Source organism: Furipterus horrens, unplaced genomic scaffold (assembly GCF_987537825.1).
Source record: "Furipterus horrens unplaced genomic scaffold, mFurHor1.1.pri manual_scaffold_11, whole genome shotgun sequence".
NCBI classification, from domain to species: Eukaryota; Metazoa; Chordata; class Mammalia; order Chiroptera; family Furipteridae; genus Furipterus; species Furipterus horrens.
The window spans coordinates 16381242-16399432 of record NW_028327181.1 but is presented as its reverse complement, the minus strand read 5'-3'; the positions used below and the strand labels follow the sequence as shown (position 1 = coordinate 16399432).

The 18191-nt window shown below is 49.5% G+C and overlaps 1 protein-coding gene across 3 annotated transcripts in view; it reads right to left on the bottom strand.

Moving 5' to 3' along the window:
- Window positions 1-2766: 2766 nt before the first annotated feature.
- LIMK2 (LIM domain kinase 2) overlaps window positions 2767-18191 on the bottom strand; it is a 56359-nt gene continuing 40934 nt past the window's right edge. For all 3 annotated transcript variants that reach the window (XM_090257800.1, XM_090257801.1, XM_090257802.1), the window contains 13 exons: window positions 18079-18188; window positions 17328-17516; window positions 16031-16136; window positions 15471-15667; window positions 13608-13794; window positions 12665-12751; window positions 11830-11961; window positions 11530-11586; window positions 9398-9463; window positions 8298-8472; window positions 7518-7573; window positions 5909-6066; window positions 2767-3516 (listed from right to left, as the gene is read on the bottom strand). In XM_090257800.1, the coding sequence (XP_090113926.1) occupies window positions 3372-3516; window positions 5909-6066; window positions 7518-7573; window positions 8298-8472; window positions 9398-9463; window positions 11530-11586; window positions 11830-11961; window positions 12665-12751; window positions 13608-13794; window positions 15471-15667; window positions 16031-16136; window positions 17328-17516; window positions 18079-18188 (1665 nt within the window). In that variant the 3' untranslated portion in view covers window positions 2767-3371. The remainder of the gene's footprint in view (window positions 3517-5908; window positions 6067-7517; window positions 7574-8297; window positions 8473-9397; window positions 9464-11529; window positions 11587-11829; window positions 11962-12664; window positions 12752-13607; window positions 13795-15470; window positions 15668-16030; window positions 16137-17327; window positions 17517-18078; window positions 18189-18191) is intronic.

The window sequence follows — 18191 nt, the reverse complement described above, 5'->3', positions numbered from 1 at the left end:
TATGTTTCCCCACGGCACTGTGCTGCACTGTGCCAGCAGCTCCGCAGGGCCTCCAGGTCCCGATGTCACACTTGGAGGCCTTAGCAATGCTCCCTGTCCACAAAGCTTCCTTCCCCGAAGCCCTTCTACTGCCCCATGTGGAGAGTGGGGTTAGTGGGTATAATTCTCTTTAGCAGGATGTTTCCAGGGGTGATTTGCCGAGGGAACCTAGGCCTCAAGGGGGTCCCTTGGTGTTAGTGATGCTGAAGAGAACATTACTGGTTTCTACTTTTCTATAAAAGCATTTCTCTGTGTATGTGTTTTATATACCTCATTCTGACACCTGCATGTAAAAGTGCAGGAAGCTGTTCTGCATTTGACTTATATAAATTAAAAAAAAAAAAAAAAGGCTCCACATTGTCAAGTTTTTGTGGGTGTCAGGAACACTTCCCCCATACATTGGGAAGCTTTTGGTCACCTTGTCGGCACCTGTGTGGCCCTGACCCTGTTGCTGGGAGATGGCAAAAGCTACATGGTTGGTAATTGCAGTCATCACCAAGAATCCTTCAGGTTGAAGCTGCAGGGAAGGTAAGTATGTGGGCATCTCAATGGGCCATTGGTCACGGCAAATCCTCTCCCCATCTGTATTCTTTCCGAGGTAGCAGTTAAAATGAACACCCAGGCAGCCCCTGGTGGGGGCTGGAAATGGGCAGTGGGTGGTCATGCTATAGTAGCCAAAGGAAGGATGGGTAGGGTTGAGTCCTTGGGCTGCCAGGAACAGCTCTGGGCTGAGGAAGGTCCCTGCTGGGGGCACTCCTAGGACTCCAGAAGCAGCTACCAATGGGAGTGTTTCTGGAACTTTCAGCAGGGGATTTCAACAACAGGCTCTCAGCCTCTGGGAACACTCAAGGGTGATCTCTGCCCATGCCCAGACACTTCTCTGCAGATCTAACAGCAAGGGGCACCCCAGAGCATGTTTTTCCAGAATCCAGATAATGCCCTTAAGATGGGACTCCTCAAGCATTGGGAGAAATCACCTTTGGGTATAGATTTATATTATGCCTGGGATAACCATTACCAGGTAGCATTGTCTTGCCCAATGATCACCCCTCAACATGCCCTATGTACGGAAGAACTGAGTCTTTTCCTCTCAAGAACTTGTAGGAAAACACAAGGGGTGTGGTAACTTGCATTCATTTTTTTCCCATTGTGAAGGTGACACCCAGCCCTACAAAAACCCTAGGACAGGGATCCCCAACCCCCAGGCCATGGACCAGTACCAGTCTGTGGCCTGTTAGGAACTGGGCCAAACAGCAGGAGGTGAGCCTGAATGTAGTGTGCTTGAATCATTCCAAAACCATCCCTCCCACCTCAGTCCGTGGAAAAATTGTCTTCCATGAAACCAGTCCCTGGTGCCAAAATGGCTGGGGACTGCTGCTCTAGGCTAACCAGGCTCTAGAAGTGTAGGTGTACTAGAGGGTGGGAGTGTAGGACCCCAAAGGAATGACTCAGCTGGCAGGCGGGAATCAGATCTGCTTCAAGGACTGGGCTGCCACAGGTGGGATGTGCATACTCTCTGGAGCAGGTTGGTGTCCCCATAAGGAGAAGGGATTAGAATTAGCATAAGAACTCCCTGCCATGGAGGGTCATGTAACCTGGACCTGAAAGTGACCAGAAGTGTTTTTCTAGAAAGGAGCAGGGGAGGCCTTGCACTTCCTGATAGACAGGCCAGCAGACCCTCCACATGAGTCTCCCTTAGCCAGGTCCCAAGTCACTTTTCACTCTCAGTATTGTCAGTTATGTTAACTGCTTAATTTATTTGGTCTGCTCAATGGTCCAACTTGGGCCCACCACTCCCACACTTGCCGGGGACAGCTGAGGCACAACCAGCCACACAATGCTGACCTTGCTGCTTCTGGGAGCCAAGGGCTCAACCCCACAAGCTTGTACACTCTACACATAAGTATGGTCTACATAGCATAGCCGGAGATGACATCTAATATCACAATTCATCAGTTCTATAAACAGTATTTCACATATCACCCAATAGACAGAACAAGAGAGTATTAACAGCAACCACTCTTCCAAATCATTCCCACCCACCTCCTCCCTCCCACCCCCAATTACAACCACCACACATCGCAATATCCCAAACCCATTCCCAATTTGTTAAATATGGTGCAAGCTCACCAATGCTTAGGAAGAGGCAAATACATTTGTGTTGTGTTCCTGGAGCTCTGGGAGACAACGTAGAGGCTGCCCCCAGGGCTTTTCAACACCCATGGCTGTGGCTCAGGAGGCTGCAGCCAGGAGCTAGTGAGGTGGGCCAGCTGGCAGGGAAAGCAGAAACCAGATGACCCAGCTCAGGGAGGTGTCTCCCCCAGCATCTAAGCTCTGGGACTCTGCCACCACCTCTTCCCGCCGAAGTTGGTGCCTAGACCAGGCATGGTGAAGGGTGAGCAGTGGCTGCTGCAAGGTCAAGGGACTGCTGAGATTCCCACTCCCCTAGCCTTATACACTGAGCCTGTGACAAGCCATACCATCCTCCAGAACTCATCTAGCTCTAGGCAAAATGTCTCAAGCTTCTGACTGAGGTGTCCACCAGGGTATGAGTGACAGCAGCCAGGATGTGGACTTTCTAGAGGGCAGGGCCTTTCTTTCCAGTCCCCAGCCTCTCCCTGTACTGTGGGTGACTTCTTATTGCAGGTAGAAAGGATGTCAACCCAGAAATTCTCAGCCAGTCTGCAGCAGTAAAGTTTGAGACCATGAGTTTTAAACTTCCCCCTCCCCCCACACTGATGTGAACTGGAAGGTGAACAGAAACCAGCCCTCCCCCTGACTCCTGGCCAGCTCCACCACAAATAAAAGGACTCTTCAAAAGCTCTTCCCTCGACCGCCACCCAAGGGAGGGCAGCACATGGAGTGGAAGGAGGGTAGCACCACTGTCATTTCACATCCTTGGATTGCAGCCTGGCCACCAGTCTTTCTCTCATCTACTCTATACCACTTGAAGTCCTCCTGTCCTCCACTGGACCAGACTTCAGAGCCCAGGGGCAGATCACCCTGGAATCTTGCCCAGCAGGTCCAGATCACGATGACTAGTGTAAGCAAGAGCCCGGAATCCTAGGGAATTCCCGAGTGGTGAGGAGTAACAGGTTCCTCCTGGCCCAGGAGCCAGGCTTTTTTTTCTTCTTCTTCTTCACAGCTTTCAGGCGAGTGTTGGATTTACAGACAGAAACCAGGTCCCAAAACTTGTGGAGATGCATTTCCCTGGTGCTGCACCGGCTCGCCTCCTGGGGAGGTAGTAGGGATGGCTTGTTCTGCTTCTAAACAAGGTGCCAATCCACAGGAAGCCAGGAGGGCCCTGCCTAAGGCAGGGGGCTGGGCCGAGGCTAGGGGGGTGAGTCCCGGGTCAGGCCATACTGCATGCTCACAGTGTGGTCCAGCTCCTCCAGCTCTGCAGGCAGCGGTATGCCCAGCTCCCCCAGGTACAGGGAGAGGGCCTCAAAGGAGTCCTCCAGTTTTGAGAATGCTGGTCTAGGAAAAAATGGAGTGAGGTAGGTGAAAAGTGGGGTAGGGCCATGGGGTGGGGTGCAGAAAGCATCCAGGCAGGTGACTTAGCCGCTTCCTAGGTGTATGACCTCGGGCAAGTCCCTTAACCTGTGCCTCTGTGGGAAATAGGGTTGCTGTGAAGATTAAAGATAACACTGTAAGAATGGTGGGCTAGCTCCAGGGGTTAGTTTGAAAACAAAGTCCAGGAGAAAAATAGCTCCTGACATGTCTTGGAAAAAATACAATCATCAAAAGTGGGATTGGACTAAGTGCCTTTTTAAAAGATCCTTTCTAGTCCTCAGACTGTTTCCACATCAATGGATCAGCCTGGGAAGGAGCATTTCATAGACTCAGCATCTCTTCCCAAGGAGAAAGCAAACAGTGGGCTCCTAGTGCTGTGGATATAACTTAGGTGCCCTGGAATACTAAGACCTCTCAGGCTTATTCCTCCGTCTCCTCCATGTTTTTACTTGAACATCTTGTTACCTTCTCAGCCTACTCTGATCACCATATTTAAATTTATAACTTGTATCCCAAACAAGTCTTTCCGTAGTTTGACATTTTGTTAATAGCATCTGTCACTCTCTAATATTCAATATAGTTTATCTCTCCTTGTTAGATTGTGAGTTCCAGAAGGGGAGGCACCTTTTTGTTCACTGCTGTATCCCAAGTGCTTAGGACTGTACCTAACACATGGTAGTCACTCAGTAGATATTTTCAAACGAACAGACAGACATTTAGAATGACTGAGAAAAGGGGTATTAACAAACAAATATTGTGTAGATTCACACTTTTCCTCATGCTCTTACTCTAGTGTTACTGATTGTAGTCCTTTGGCCCATGAAAGAACAAAATATAAAGCCTCCCACTAGCCAATCCCGACTCTAAAGTGGACCTTTGGAAATCATTTAAAAATAAAGATTATGTGCCAACTGGTTCCCTTGAGGAGATGGAATGAGGACAGTGTTGTGGGACACACTAATGAGGAGATTATAAAAGATGTACAGTAGTCCCTCGCTATATCGTGGTTCACCTCTCATGACCTCATTGTATCGCGGGATTTTTAAAAATATATTTAATTATTTATCGCAGATTTTTCGCTAAATAGCAGGATTTTGTGGTACTGTATACATATGTTGTTAAAGTTACATAGGTTTAAGAGTGTACAATAAATATAAGGTTCTTACTTCATGGGGGGGGTCTGGAACATAATACCCCCGATAAGTGAGGGAATACTGTACAGTTCCTGTGCTAGGTATTTTGATAATGTTTGAATTTGTTTTTTAAAAGAAACATAATTTTTGATAGCAGAAAAGAGCACAAAGAGCTCTGGCTGATGTAGCTCAGTAGACTGAGTGCTGGCCTACAAACCAAAGAGTCTCCGGTTCGATCCCCAGTCAGGGCACATGCCTGAGTTGTGGGCCAGGTCCCCAGTTGGGGGCATGCAAGAGGCAGCCACACATTGATGTTTCTCTTCCTCTCTTTCTCCCTCCCTTTCCCTCTCTCTAAAAATAAACAAGTAAAATCTTAAAAAAAGAAAAGCACAAAGATTCTAGTTTTCTAATGTATGAATTTGAAAAGACCTGGGTAACTTTGGTAATAATGAAAGCTATAATGTGAGAAAATTAAGGTGATTTTAAAAAAAATCCTCACCCAAGGACATTTTTCATTGCTTTTTAAGAGAAAGGGAAAGAGAGAAATGTTGATGTGGGAGAGAAACATCAATTGGTTGCCTTCTCTCATGCACCCCAACTGGAGATCGAACTCCCAACTTTTTGGTTATGTAACGACACTCCAACCAACTGAGCCACACTGTCCAGGGCTCAGGTAATTTTAAAAAGATTTCTTTAAAGGAAGAAATTAGCTAAATGCATGAAGATGCTCACTGGAGTAACACCTACTGAAGAGAAACTGGAAAAATCTGAACATCTACATGATGTATATTATAATATGTTCAGAGAGCCTCTTAATAGAATTTCATGTAATTAACAAAAATGCTAAACAAGGAGATTGGATGGTAACAAGGAAAATGCAGGGCAAAATATAAAACTTTTCTCTATTTGAGACCGGAATCTATAGTGAGTATGTGGACATGGACAGGGAAATATGGAGACATGAAGACACTTAATTTATTAGAATGGTAGAAGTCTGGGTGAGTTGTGTTAAAATTTCTGTTAATGGCTGTATCTCTGTGTTACACGCAGGTCACTTGCTACTATGCTCTCACCCCCCACCCCCCAACCTGGCATGTCAGAGTGTTTTGGGGCACCTTCAGTGGTTGACAGCCACATCTTTGAGCTCAAGGCTTCTACCACCCCTATGCCTGGGAAGGGCTTGGGGATAGCCAAAGGCTGGGGAGAAGGGGCAGGATACCGACCTGCTCTCAGGCTCCAGTTTGCAGCAGATAGTGGCCAGGGGGAAGAAGGCTGGGGGGCAGTCCGTAGGGACAAACTTCTCCCAGAAAAGCTTCACGTTGAGGCCAAAGTCCAGTGTTCGGGGCAGACAATCAGGATCTGCATACACCTGCCCAATGATCTGCAGATAAGAAGATGGCTGGTCAGAAACGGACTACAGAGGGTGTGGCCATAGAGGAGGGGAGAGAGATGCTGGTCTGTGGACAGGAAGCATGAACAGAACAAGATGAAACTGAGGTTAAAGACCTGCCCCCCTAAGCCTGTCTCTCAAAATTATGCTAATCCAGACTTGTCTCTTAACTGAGAGTCTGATTATTGAGGAGAGTTTTTTTTTAAATAAGAGAAAGGGTTTTATTTAGAAAGTCACAGAGGTAGAAGTGAGTGGTAGAAGAAATGGGCTCAGGAAACAAGTTACAGAGGCAAAAGCAGGGTCCTTGGAGCTTAGGGGAGAGGAAGGCAATGGCAACATGTGGGGAGGCGGAGGTGGGGGAGGAGCATAGGTGTGCTCCTGAGAGGAAGAGCACCACTGAGGATTTAGAAGAGGCCTTTCTGCAGCAGAAGCATAAGGTTCCAAATCTGGAGGGCAGCTTCCACACATCCCACCCAGCCCTGAAGTGTCTCTCTGTGTCTGTGTCCCCTGACCGAGTTCAGGCTCTGTGAAGTGACGTGTTGGGTTATGATTCATGTCTGAAATCCTTTGCTGCAAGCCTAGTGCTTTTTACACAGGATATGCTCAACTGCTTCTATTTAAGAAAATAGGTTACTTATTTTTGAGGATTTTACTTATTTATTCTTAGAGAGAGGGGAAGGGATGGAGAAAGAGGAAGAGAAACATTGATAGGTTGCCCCTCCACATCCCCAGCTAGGGACCTAGCTCGCAACCCAGGCATGTGCCCTGACCGGGAATTGAACTGGTGACCTATGGGTTTGCAGACTGGCACTCAATCCACTGAACCACACCGCCAGGGCAAGAAAACAATTCTTAAAAGAACCTTTCTTCATTATTCCAATCATCCCTTGTCTCTCCTCTACCACACTCACCACTTGATAAGAATTACAGAAACCTCTGAATGTATGTGTTCGACTAATTGCTTTGAGATAGACTAAGCTAAGCTTCCAAGGGCAGGAATGTTTCCAAGACTCACTCTGTACCTCACAGGTGGACTGGCACTTCTTGGAGTGGCTACTTCGACTTTCAGGCTGAGAGGAGACACCTCTAGGGCTTGGGGAAGGGAAAGGGGTTGCCTCTGGCTAGAGAGCCACATGAATCTCCTGCCTTTCCTAGTTGAGTTCGGAGTCTCACCTGCCCTTTACTGATCCTGTGTCTAAAAGCAAGCCACCTTCCCTTTCTGAGGCTGTTTCCTCACCTGAAGAAACTCTGCTGCATCCTTCTCATGGAACCAATGAGCCTTAATTGTGTCAACAAATAGATGTGAGATAAACTGTACAATTCAACACTCGTGTTGATTTTATTGTGAGTTACTCATCTTTAGGAGGAGGAGCCCCAGTTCTGAGCCAGGGCAGAGCTGTTAGGCCTGCTGCCTCAGGCCTTGTCTACATGCGGGAGCTCACCTCACAGAGAACGATCCCAAAAGAGAAGACATCCACCGTCTCATCGTAGCTCTTTCCTTAGGGAACACAGAGAGAAGGCTGTTAGGTTTAGTTCCTTACCTGCTCTGTATTGAGTCCAGGGCCAAGCCAGACCACAGCCAAGAACCAGGACTAGAATAGGATCCGTGGGGATGCCCCAAAGGCTTCCCACCTGACATTCACCTTTCCACAGCCCTGGGTGGGCTGCATAGATAAGATATAAAATAACACTGCCCGTGATGAAACTGCATGGAATAGTGAAAGAAAACTGGACCGGGGTTCATCTGGACTCAGCCATTAGCCAGCTGTGTGCTCCTGGGCAAATCATGAAATTTCTCTGGGCCTGAGATTCCAGAAAGGGTTGTATCGAACCATTTCTGAGGTCTCACAACCCTATGCGGTTCAAGAGTCCCAGCCAGCATCTCTGGCTGGTTTGAGCATTATCCACAAGAGGGCACCACACTTCAGTTCTCAGCATAGAGAATTAAGGCTCAAGCTCAGGGAATAAGGATCCTGAGCTCTCACCGACCTTGGGCATAAAGGCAGACCTCAGGTGGGACACTGACCCACTAGTAGGCCTGAGCTCAGGGAGGAAGGACTATGAGGTCCACCCTGGCAAGGAATAAAAATCATGCAGCGTTCAGCTCTGGGTATTTGGCCTCAACACTTCACAGGCCTCTCCTGGAGTTCCCAGAGCTCTGCTGCAGGATGTGGCCCCTAACTCCCCTCTGAAGCATTTACCCTCAGGGCATCAGGACTTACCATTCAGCATCTCAGGGGCCATCCAATAGGGGTTTCCCACCACTGTGTAGCGCTTCTTGCGGTCATTTTTGCGCAGGGTACGTTTCTTGTTGGTGGCCTTCTCCGCTGGGGGCTTTTTCCTCTCCTCTACTATGAGCCGTGACAGCCCAAAGTCTGCCACCACCACAGTCTTGTCCTGGTAGGACAAGGGCCAGGTCAGGACTTGGTGGGGACATTTCCAAGAGAAGTCATTGAAAAGGGGAGAAAAGATGTGTAGCAAAGCAGAGTGAGTCACAGCTGGAGTTCTCTCTGACAGACAACACTCAGCATTTGTTTTCTAACCATTTGGTATCTCCACTCTGCAAATCCCTGGGCCTGGGGGTGCTCACAGCGGAGCCCCTGGAGCCTGGAGGGGTAAGGCTCTGAGACTTAGGAGAGTGGACCTCAGTGGCAGTTCTGGGGATTTCTTTTGTTTTGTTTGTTTCTCATCCTGCCTTGTTCCCCCAAACATTTAAGGCCATGGCTAGAATCAGGATAAGACCAAAAAGACAAGGTGGAGGCACTCAGTGGGAGGTACTTGGGGGAGATAAGCTCTTCAAATAGCTACTCGGCAGTCATGTGGAAAAGGGATTAAGACTGTTTGGTGTGGATCCAGTGGGTGAAGCCAGGGCAATTTGGTGGACACTCAGGAAGCCAGGTTGCAAGTCAACAGGAGGAATAACAACAACCAGAGCTGACCCGCCAGAGGAAAGAATATAGGCCCCAACCCAGTCACTGTAAATTCAGGAGCTCTGTGGCCTCAGGCACCAGAGCTATAAAATGGGTTCCACTGTGAGCTGCTTTACAGGACCATCATGAGGCAAAACCAAGAAAAGCGACAGGGCTCTATATACAGAAACCCCTCTATCTAAAGGATTTCCAAGGCTGCTACTAGGAGAAGGTGGAATTGTATCACCAAGAGTTTGGGAGCCCAGAAGACAGAGGAAAGCATCGGAGGCAGAGGAAAGGCAAGACAGGAGTCCTAGGTGATATCACTGGTCTAAAGCAAGAAGGGATTGTCAGTCTCCTTTGTGACAAGAAAGCCCAGAGGGCTGGCCTGGGGAGAGAGGGGTGGGACATACCAGCTTGATGAGGCAGTTGTGTGAGTTCAGATCCCGGTGGATGATGCACATGGAATGCAAATAGGCCTAGAACAGAAGTAGGAGCTGAGGCCAATGGCCAGTAAATCAACCAGACGCTGACTCTGGATTTGGGCCATAGAACTGGCTCTTCTTCCAGGCCATCCCCACTCAGCTTCAGAAGCCAACCTGGACTCGAGCTCAGGCCCTCCTGCTGTTACTCCCTTGTCCCAATACCAACAGAAAGCAAAAGGCCACCTGGGCTTCTTCTCTCCCTGCTGCCATCTCCTGCCCATCCTTTGTTCACTGACCCCCAACCCAGTGGCTGCTCTAAGCCCTAATTTCTTCTGAAGTCTCTAATTTTACTAGGCACTGGCCCTTGTATGTTCCCATCCTCTCTTCCCATTTACTTAGATCCAGGATATCTGAAGTGAACACCCTCAGATGCACTGCTCCTGGCCCTTCCTCCTAGTCTCTGGCTTCAGCTACCTGGATCCTTCCTGCCTGTGACAGGGGAATAAGCGACCTCCTCCTGGACCACCTGGCTCTGTATTCCTGACATTCCCCTCCCCTGAGAATCAGCATCCTCATTGCTCTCTGTCTACACTTTAACCTCTTTCTCTTCCTACCCAAATGTTTCCAGATAAATCCATTTGCTATTTTCCCCTTCCAGGCCTCCATCTCTGGCTTGTTACTCTGAAGCCATTTCCTTTTCCTTCCCTTCTCTTCCCGAGCAAATGTGGAAGGAGTCACGTTCCCCACCCCTCCCTCAGCCCCTGCAATACTACTCACATCCAGGGAGCTCTTCCTGAATTGCTGTAGCTCCTGACCTGCCCATCTCCATCTCAAAGGTAGACCACACCTCTCCCACGCTGCCACCATCTGAGACTCCTGTGTGCCTGCTTTTTTCCTTCCAGCTTCCTCAATGCCAGCCATTCTCAAAGCCATCTTCTCTTCATGTGCTGACTCCCACAAACCATTCATCAACCTCAGCAGACACCTATCCTAGCTCTTCCCAAACCTGTTTTCCAACCATTACCACCCCACCACCAAAAATGTCTGGTACATGACACCAACATTCTTCTAGATACCTCAAGCCACCCCCAATTCCTCCTCCCTTCACCTGTCCCCTCACTGCCAATCCACATTCTGACTCTACCCTCCCTCCCAATCTCCTGTCTCACTGGCCATACCTAATCCAGAAACTTGAAATGTTTTATTACACATACCACCACCACTTGGGGTCTCCCTGCCCCAAGTTCTCCCAATTTCACCCCAACCTACTGACTATACCAGATTTATCTGCAAAAAAAGCACAGCTCTGGACACAAAACTGACTTGCTTAAAAATCTTCTGCATGTCTTTTTGGCTTCCTAAATCAAGTCCAGACTCTTTAGCTTAATATACAAGGACCTTAATGTAACCCCAGACTAATATTGTCTTCATGGACCTGACACGAAGAGCAGGACTGACTAGCCCAAGCTCCGAATTCTGTCCCTTTCTAGTCTCAGCGTCCTATCTGAAAACCAGGGTTGCCACGAGGAATAAACATGCACATGCATGTTAGTCCCTCAGCCCGTGCCTGGCACATAGAAAGCACTCAATAACTATCAATTACTGCTATCACCAGTATCATTCTTCCGAAGTAAAACAGACTGTTTTCTCCTCTCTCCTCCCAGGTCTTTGCTGCTGTCATCTCCTCAATCTTGGGGGCCTCTATGCCAGAAAAACCTTTCACCCACTTCTAACCCATTCTTCAGTGCTCAACTAGATCACATTTCCCCCTTCTCAGAAGTCCTAGGCAGTGAGGTTCCCTGCTTGCTCCAAGGGCCCTCAGCACCTGGACACCTCTGTGCCAGCAAGGCCAGGACACCTCGTGTTAGTTTGCTTCTCCAGTTTGCCTTGCCCATGACCTGTCTGCCCTTGAAGATTTGGGTTCTTTGGGAATAGGGTTGTGAGCTGAGGACAGGCACCTGGGGTCAATTTCACTGGCACAGAGAGAAGCTCAGTACACAGCTGCCCAGCCCACAACATGCCTTCTAATGCCCATCCGCAATCCTTGCATCTCTCCTGACTGCCACCCCAGCCGCCCCTCCCCCTGCCAACCCACTGGCAAGGTTATTGCCAAGACTCACCATTCCAGAGGCGATGCCTTTGGCAAATCTGACCTTCTGCTGCCAGGGCAATGGGTCCTGCAGGATGAGGAAATGTCGATCAGGGACCGCTGGGCCCTGTACCTCTCATGATCCAGGCCCCGTGGGTCAACACAGTCTGCCAGTGTACCGTCTCTGCCTGTGCCCTGTCCCACCCATCACAGCCCTTCGCAGGTAAAGCAGTGAGTCTCTCTGGCTTTCATGGTCCAGGGCAGTGATGACATAGGTGTCCCATTGACAACCCACCAAGGCTCTTAGGGACAATGGAGGGGGTATGCTTACCACACTGCGCACAAAATCCTTCAATGTGCCCCCCTCAATGTACTCTGTCAGTAGGTTCAGCTTCTTGTCCTTGTATAGCACGCCAATGAACTTGAGCACATTGGGGTGGTCCAGGCTGCGCATCACCTTCACCTAGGGGTGGGGAAGGCCAAGGAAGGTGGGCAGTTACTTCCCACTATGTCTTCCTCACCCCTTCCTTCTGGAGGTCAGCTTGATCAGTATACCTGCATCTCCTACCTCCTATCTTATGTGATCAGGAAGAATATCTCTACATGGTTGGGGAGGGTCCCATGGGCGTTACCCTCAGGATCTTGCCTTTCTAGCAACTGCATAGAGGCAGAGAATGTAGGGTGGGGTGGTTAGAGTGGAAGGTTTCAAGAATCAAACAGAGGCCTGGAGGGCACCACTTGGACCACAGGTGTACCCACCTGAATTAAGAGAACAACTTGGGAGAGGCATGGAAACTGGAAATGCTCAAGGGATGTCATTTCTCTGGGAGGCCTCCTCAGCAGGGTGTTCAAGTGATAATTATAGCATCTAGTTGTACTAAATTGGCTTGTTCTCATATCCATCACCCCATTATCTGTGAGCACCTCTGAATCACACCTCATTTCTTACTGCATCCCTTGTACCCAACTCATGTTATCTTTAGTATATGTTCATTGAACAAATAATGCTATAATTCAGAAGGGCAGGATGTTCCTCTAGTGTTCTTTTCTGCTCAGCCTTTAAAAAAATGATTCCAAAATAAATTTCCTCTTGAAACTATTTTTAATAAAATCTTCCCTCTTCCACAAGTGACACCAAATTCCTAACTCCACCCCCACCTTCTTACCTCAGTCAGAAAAGTCTTCTGTGTTTCCTCATCACACCGAATTAACTCCTTCATGACCATGACTTTGCCTGTGGCTTTGTGTGTTACCTACAAGGAGAGCGAGTCTTATGGGTGGAGAGACCAGAGGTAGTTCTAGGGAACTGTGTGAAAATCTGTGCAACTGCCCATCCCATGCCCTGGAGGACGCACTGAGCCAGATCAGACGGATAAGAGTTCATGTGCGGAAGCACAGCACAAGGCAACAGGGGACTCAGAGAGGAGCACAACACCCTTCCTGGAGAGCTGGGCATGCACAGAGGAGAGGCAAGAATCCAGAAACGGGAAGTGTGGAATGAGGCAGGAAGGCGCTGTCAAGCCAAGCAGGGGCTCTGGTCATCTGACAAGGGAGTGAGTCCCTTGGGTGAACTAAGTCTGGGGACAGGAAGGTCAATGCCGCAGACATGCGCTAGGGGGCTGGGTGGGCTGGGGGTGAGCTCTCCAGCCCCAATGCTCCAAAAGCTGAGACACATGGCTTACCTGACCCCCCCTCCCAGCTCTCAGTAGAGGAGGAGGAGGAAAAGAAAGAGAGAGAGGTTAGTCCCTGAGACTGTTCATCAGGGAGGCAGGAGCCACTCCCCACTGTGCTCCCTTGTAGCATGACTAGCACTGAGGCCTCTGGGTGCCTAAAAAGACCCACTGACTGGAGGCAAGAGGGCCATGGGCACAGCTCATCTCAAACTGGGTCTCCAGGTTCCCCAAGCTCCCTGCAACAGCAATGCTGCCCTTAGGTGGCCTGGGAGGTCTTGGGGGGCAGGAGTGCAGCCCTCACACCATTACCTGCAGTCAGGAAGGAGGCCTGGTATCCTATAGGGTGTAGGGTGAGACCATGTGATAGGAACTCCCCAAAAGGAGGTGAGAGAGGGATGGGGGGCAGAGGAGCAGAGCAGCTGCTGCCTGTGCTTACCTTGATGGCCTGCCCAAAGAAGCCCTTCCCCAGGACCTCCCCGTGGATCAGGTCACAAGGCCGGAAGATCTGCTGGGAGTAGCTGCTAGAACAGCGAAGGGATTCAGAACGGCTGATATCACGGCTAAACAGCAGGGGTTCCTTTGGGGAGCTAGGGCCAGGGGACTTGGAAATGCTGTTACTGCGCCTGAGGATGAGGAAAGATGGTGGTAAGGATAGGGTAGTCCTCAGACACCTGCCAGGAAACCCTAGGGGCAGGAACCTTACGGCTACCCTGACCATTCCAGTGTCTGTAGTTCAGGAGCTATGATGGGGGGAGGAGGACTCTTTATATCAGAGAGATGTGCTATTTGGGGACTGCAGACACTAGTAGTTTATTTAAGCATAGTAAAAACACATTCAAAGTGGGATCCCTGAGTACTTCTCACCTGGAACAACTGACTACATGCTACTGGCTTATAGTGCGCAATACAGGACAGCGCTGTAGATGATGGTCCACCTTCCATGTCTGCTTGATTCGAGGCACTAACAGGGTCAGAGTGATAGCCTACTGCCATCCAAAAAATGACCAAATGAGATTTTGGATATTTGCACATTTTGTATCTGTCTACATTTCCTAAATTTTAAAATAATAAGCACATATAATTTTTATAGCAATAAAGCCATTAGGTTTATATTTTTTAAAGTAGCCAGTATTAGTAATGGTTGACACCTGTTACTGTCATTTCCTGAAGAAGGGACGGGATGGCTGAAATCCGTAGCACTGAAGGTGGATAGCAACCCTGCAACTTGCTCCCCGGGCACACTCCTGTTTCACCTGGGCAACTCAGAAAGGACTGCCTGCAGCTTCCCAGCCCTTGCTCTGCCTCCTGCCAAGTGTGCCTACAAAGCACACACAGTGAGCCGCTCCCTTTCTTGCATGACGGCCCTCTAGATATCTGAGCAGCTCTCTGGCCACCCCCACCCACATCTTCCCTCTTCCATGTGTTCTCAGGCCTTCTCTGTCCTCTGGCAGTGTACCTCCACCAGCTCACTCACGCTGACTGAGGCCAAGAGGGCAGCCAGGAGTGACAGGAGCCACCTGTCGGAAGGGCCTGAGTGATTTAGTCTGTTTGGTTAGGAGGGCGGATAAAGAACCTGATACCTAGTGATACTAACAACACCTCACACTTACTGAGTGCTGACCCTCAGCCAGCACTGTGCTACTTTGCATCCTTTCCCACACTGAATCCTTACATAATTGGTGAGAAAGCCACCTTTATCTTGAAGCTCTACTTCACAGACGCAGAAAGAGGTTAGGAGAGACAAGTGATGTGTGAAGAGAGGGAGCTCAGCTCAAAGGCACCACATGGGTGCGCCTGCCTAGACAGCCAGTGCTCTAGACTCCTGTTCTTTCAATCTCCCTATTGGTGTCTGTCCTCTCTCCACGAACCTGGTTTTGATTTGGGTCCCTTGAATCTAAAACAACTTGCATGCATCTCTTGTTTTATAGTTTTCAATGTCCTTATTTTTACTTATTAATCCTATCTATGCCCCTACTCCAGCCTCTGAGCCCCATGCTTTCCCCATAGGCCATGTTGCCCTTCGGGGTCCAGCATCATTGCCTCCTGTCCAGCTCAGGAATTCAGTGGACAGTCTGACCCTCGGGTTTCTAAGGAAACCTTGCAGACAGCTGGGTCAGATCACTCACAGGTCCTGGCTATGAACTGTGATTTCCATGAGTGGAGCTGGGTCAGCACAATCCTCATAGCCTGTGCCTGTCCAGCTGGTTCCCTTCCTGACTCTGCTGGTCTCAGAAAGCCAGCTTCACCTCATCTGAGGGATAGGCATGAGACTACATAGAACCTGGGTGAAAGGTGGCACCTTAGGGAACGTCTCCTCAGTGTCCCTTCCAGATTCTCCTTGGTGTCCAGGGTGCTGAGGGTGTGAGAGTGTCCAGCATTCTGCATGTGGGGAGAGAGTCGTGCATCCAGCCGCAGCTGGTCCAGGCGCTGGGAGACTGGGTCATGTTCGATCAGGAGCTGAAGTATCTGGCTTGTCTGGCTAATTGCATCCTCTACCTGTGACCAAGAGCAGTGTAAGGCTGGCTCCCACAGGCTGTCTCATCCCAAGCCACCCTCTGTCAGCCCAGATGATCCAAGCACAGTGTGGCCAGTGCTCAACTTGGCTAATGGTAGCCTCCAGATGTCAGTAGCCCCACAGTGCCCTCTGCCTGGCATCCTGCCAGCTTCCCCACCTGTCAGGTCATCCCTGCAGCCCTGGGAATATGCCAGGATGACACAGGAGGTCACCAGTGGTCATAGGCTCAGTGGCAAGACAAAGAGATAGACTAGGAACAGGGAAAGGTAAAGGCCACAGTTTGATCCCCCACAGTGTCTGTTCCATGTCCCACCGCCATAAGACAGACTGGACACACACTCTACCTCCTCCACTCGAAGTGTGCGGACGGGGGTCCCATTGATTTCCAGGATGCGGTCCCCGGGGTGGATAGCATTGCGGTTGTTAGGACTGATGTGCATCCGGTTGACTCTAGGCCAGACAAGAGTTGAAGAAGGGTGAAGGCATCCTAAAAACGTGCCTGACCAATTTCACTTGTGCAGGGGAAGGCTCACCAAGTCCCAGACTCTTAATGGCCCCCAAGGTCTAGGCCACTCACAGAGAAAGGGGATTCATCCAATGGCTTAAGCCAGAAACTTGGGTGTCATCCTCCTAATCAGAGTTCCCTCACTGCCCCGAACCCTCACCACTTTGGAGAATCCTGCCTTCTCTCCATCACCAGAGTTACCAACATCTCTCACCTGGATCTTGCCAACAGCCTCCTAATCATTAGGACCTAATGGGTCTCTATATCTCTAGGCTTGCTCTCCACCTTCCACAATAGCAATCCTTCTAAAATGCTAACTGATTTCATCACTTTATTGCTTTAATCCCTCAATAGAACTGCTGAGTCTTCATAATCCAGGCCCTCCATGATTTATCAGCCCTATCTCTGGCTACTCCCAACCACTCAATCTACACCAGACACAACCACAGACTCCTGCCTCTGCTCTAAACACAATTCCTTCCCCTCTTCATCGAATGAGGCTTTAGAGCAGACCTCACCTCTTCCTGACTTCCCCAATCCTAGTAACTCTCACCTGTACTATAAGCACCCAGTGCCCAGCACATAGTTAAGTGCACAATCATGATTAACAGGGTTGGCTGGCAGCCACAGGTGCCTCATTACTGGTATTCCGATGGACACAGACTCTTTCCCTATCTGGTCTCTGGCCTAGACTTAGGGTGGAGTCTTGACCTCTTTCTCCTACCTCTGTTCATTCACTCAACCACACAAAACAATAATCAATGAACAACTACTATATGCCAGGCACTGTTCCAGGCCCTGGGCATGCAGTTCCAGAAGGAACTTGTGGAGAGGACAAATGATAAACAAACCAATACACATAATCAAGCCAGATAATTTCAAAGAGCAAACATGATCTGAAACTTGATGCATGAAAGGTGAGTGGTTCTGGCATTAAGTATCTGGTAGGAAGCAGCCTAGGCAGAGAGAACAAGTGCCAAGGCCCAGGTGTGGTTACAGCATAGTGAGCGCCGGGGGAAAGATACAAGATGAGGATAAAGGGAGTTCAGCATAAGACTCTGGAGTTCTCAGCCCCATGAGGTCCATTTGTGGGCTCTGCTCAAGAACCCCTGCTCCAGGGTTCTCCAAATACTTACTCTTTTACTTGCACAGTGGTGGCATAGTTGGAGCATGCACTCTCCACAGACACAGAGAAGCCCCGCTTGCCCTCAGTGATGGCTGGCATGGACATGTGTGTGACAGAGTAGGGCAGCTGATCCTGAACAGACTCCGTGGACAGCCTCTCAAACATGGGTGCCAGTACCACCTCGTTGTGGCACTTCCCACTGTGGAGAGGAGCATAAAGGGGGCTAAGATCCTAGTGCCCCCACCTGGAAGCCCCCAGCAATCACTGCACCACGTGGCTTTAAGCAATAGTACCCATAATTCCACTTTTACTGTCCTTGCCATGATCCAGCTGGCCACTCAGAATGAGAAGCCTGGGTTCTGTGGGGTGCGCTGGCCTGGCAGTGAGATGGCCTGGGTTCTCTTTGCTCTATCTTTGACTCAATGAGAATCCAGGCCCTTCCCCTCTTTGGACTGAGTAAGCTCTAAAGGGCCTTTGCCTTTAAAGTTCTGGAATCCTTCTCTGAGAGCACCTTCCCAGCCATTCTCTCCCTCTGGGAGGATTGCAGGGTGGAGTGCCATTATTCTCACAGTAGATAAGGGCAGAGGTCAGAGGGATGTTAATTCTCTTGCTTACAGGTTACAGAACTGATTAAGAACATTGCTGTGATAGGAATCCAGTATTCTGATACCCTAGCAGTCTTTCTGCCCAACTCATGCTGCCCTTGTCACTTTCTTGGCCTCTCTTTGTAGGGGAAGATAGACACAGGGCCACCATCTTACCAGTAGAGGGTGGTGTGCTGCACCAGGGCATATGCGTCCCCATCCTCAATGATCACCTTGCAGTTCATACAGGCAAAGCACTCTGGGTGGTACTTGAACTCCCCGGCCACCTG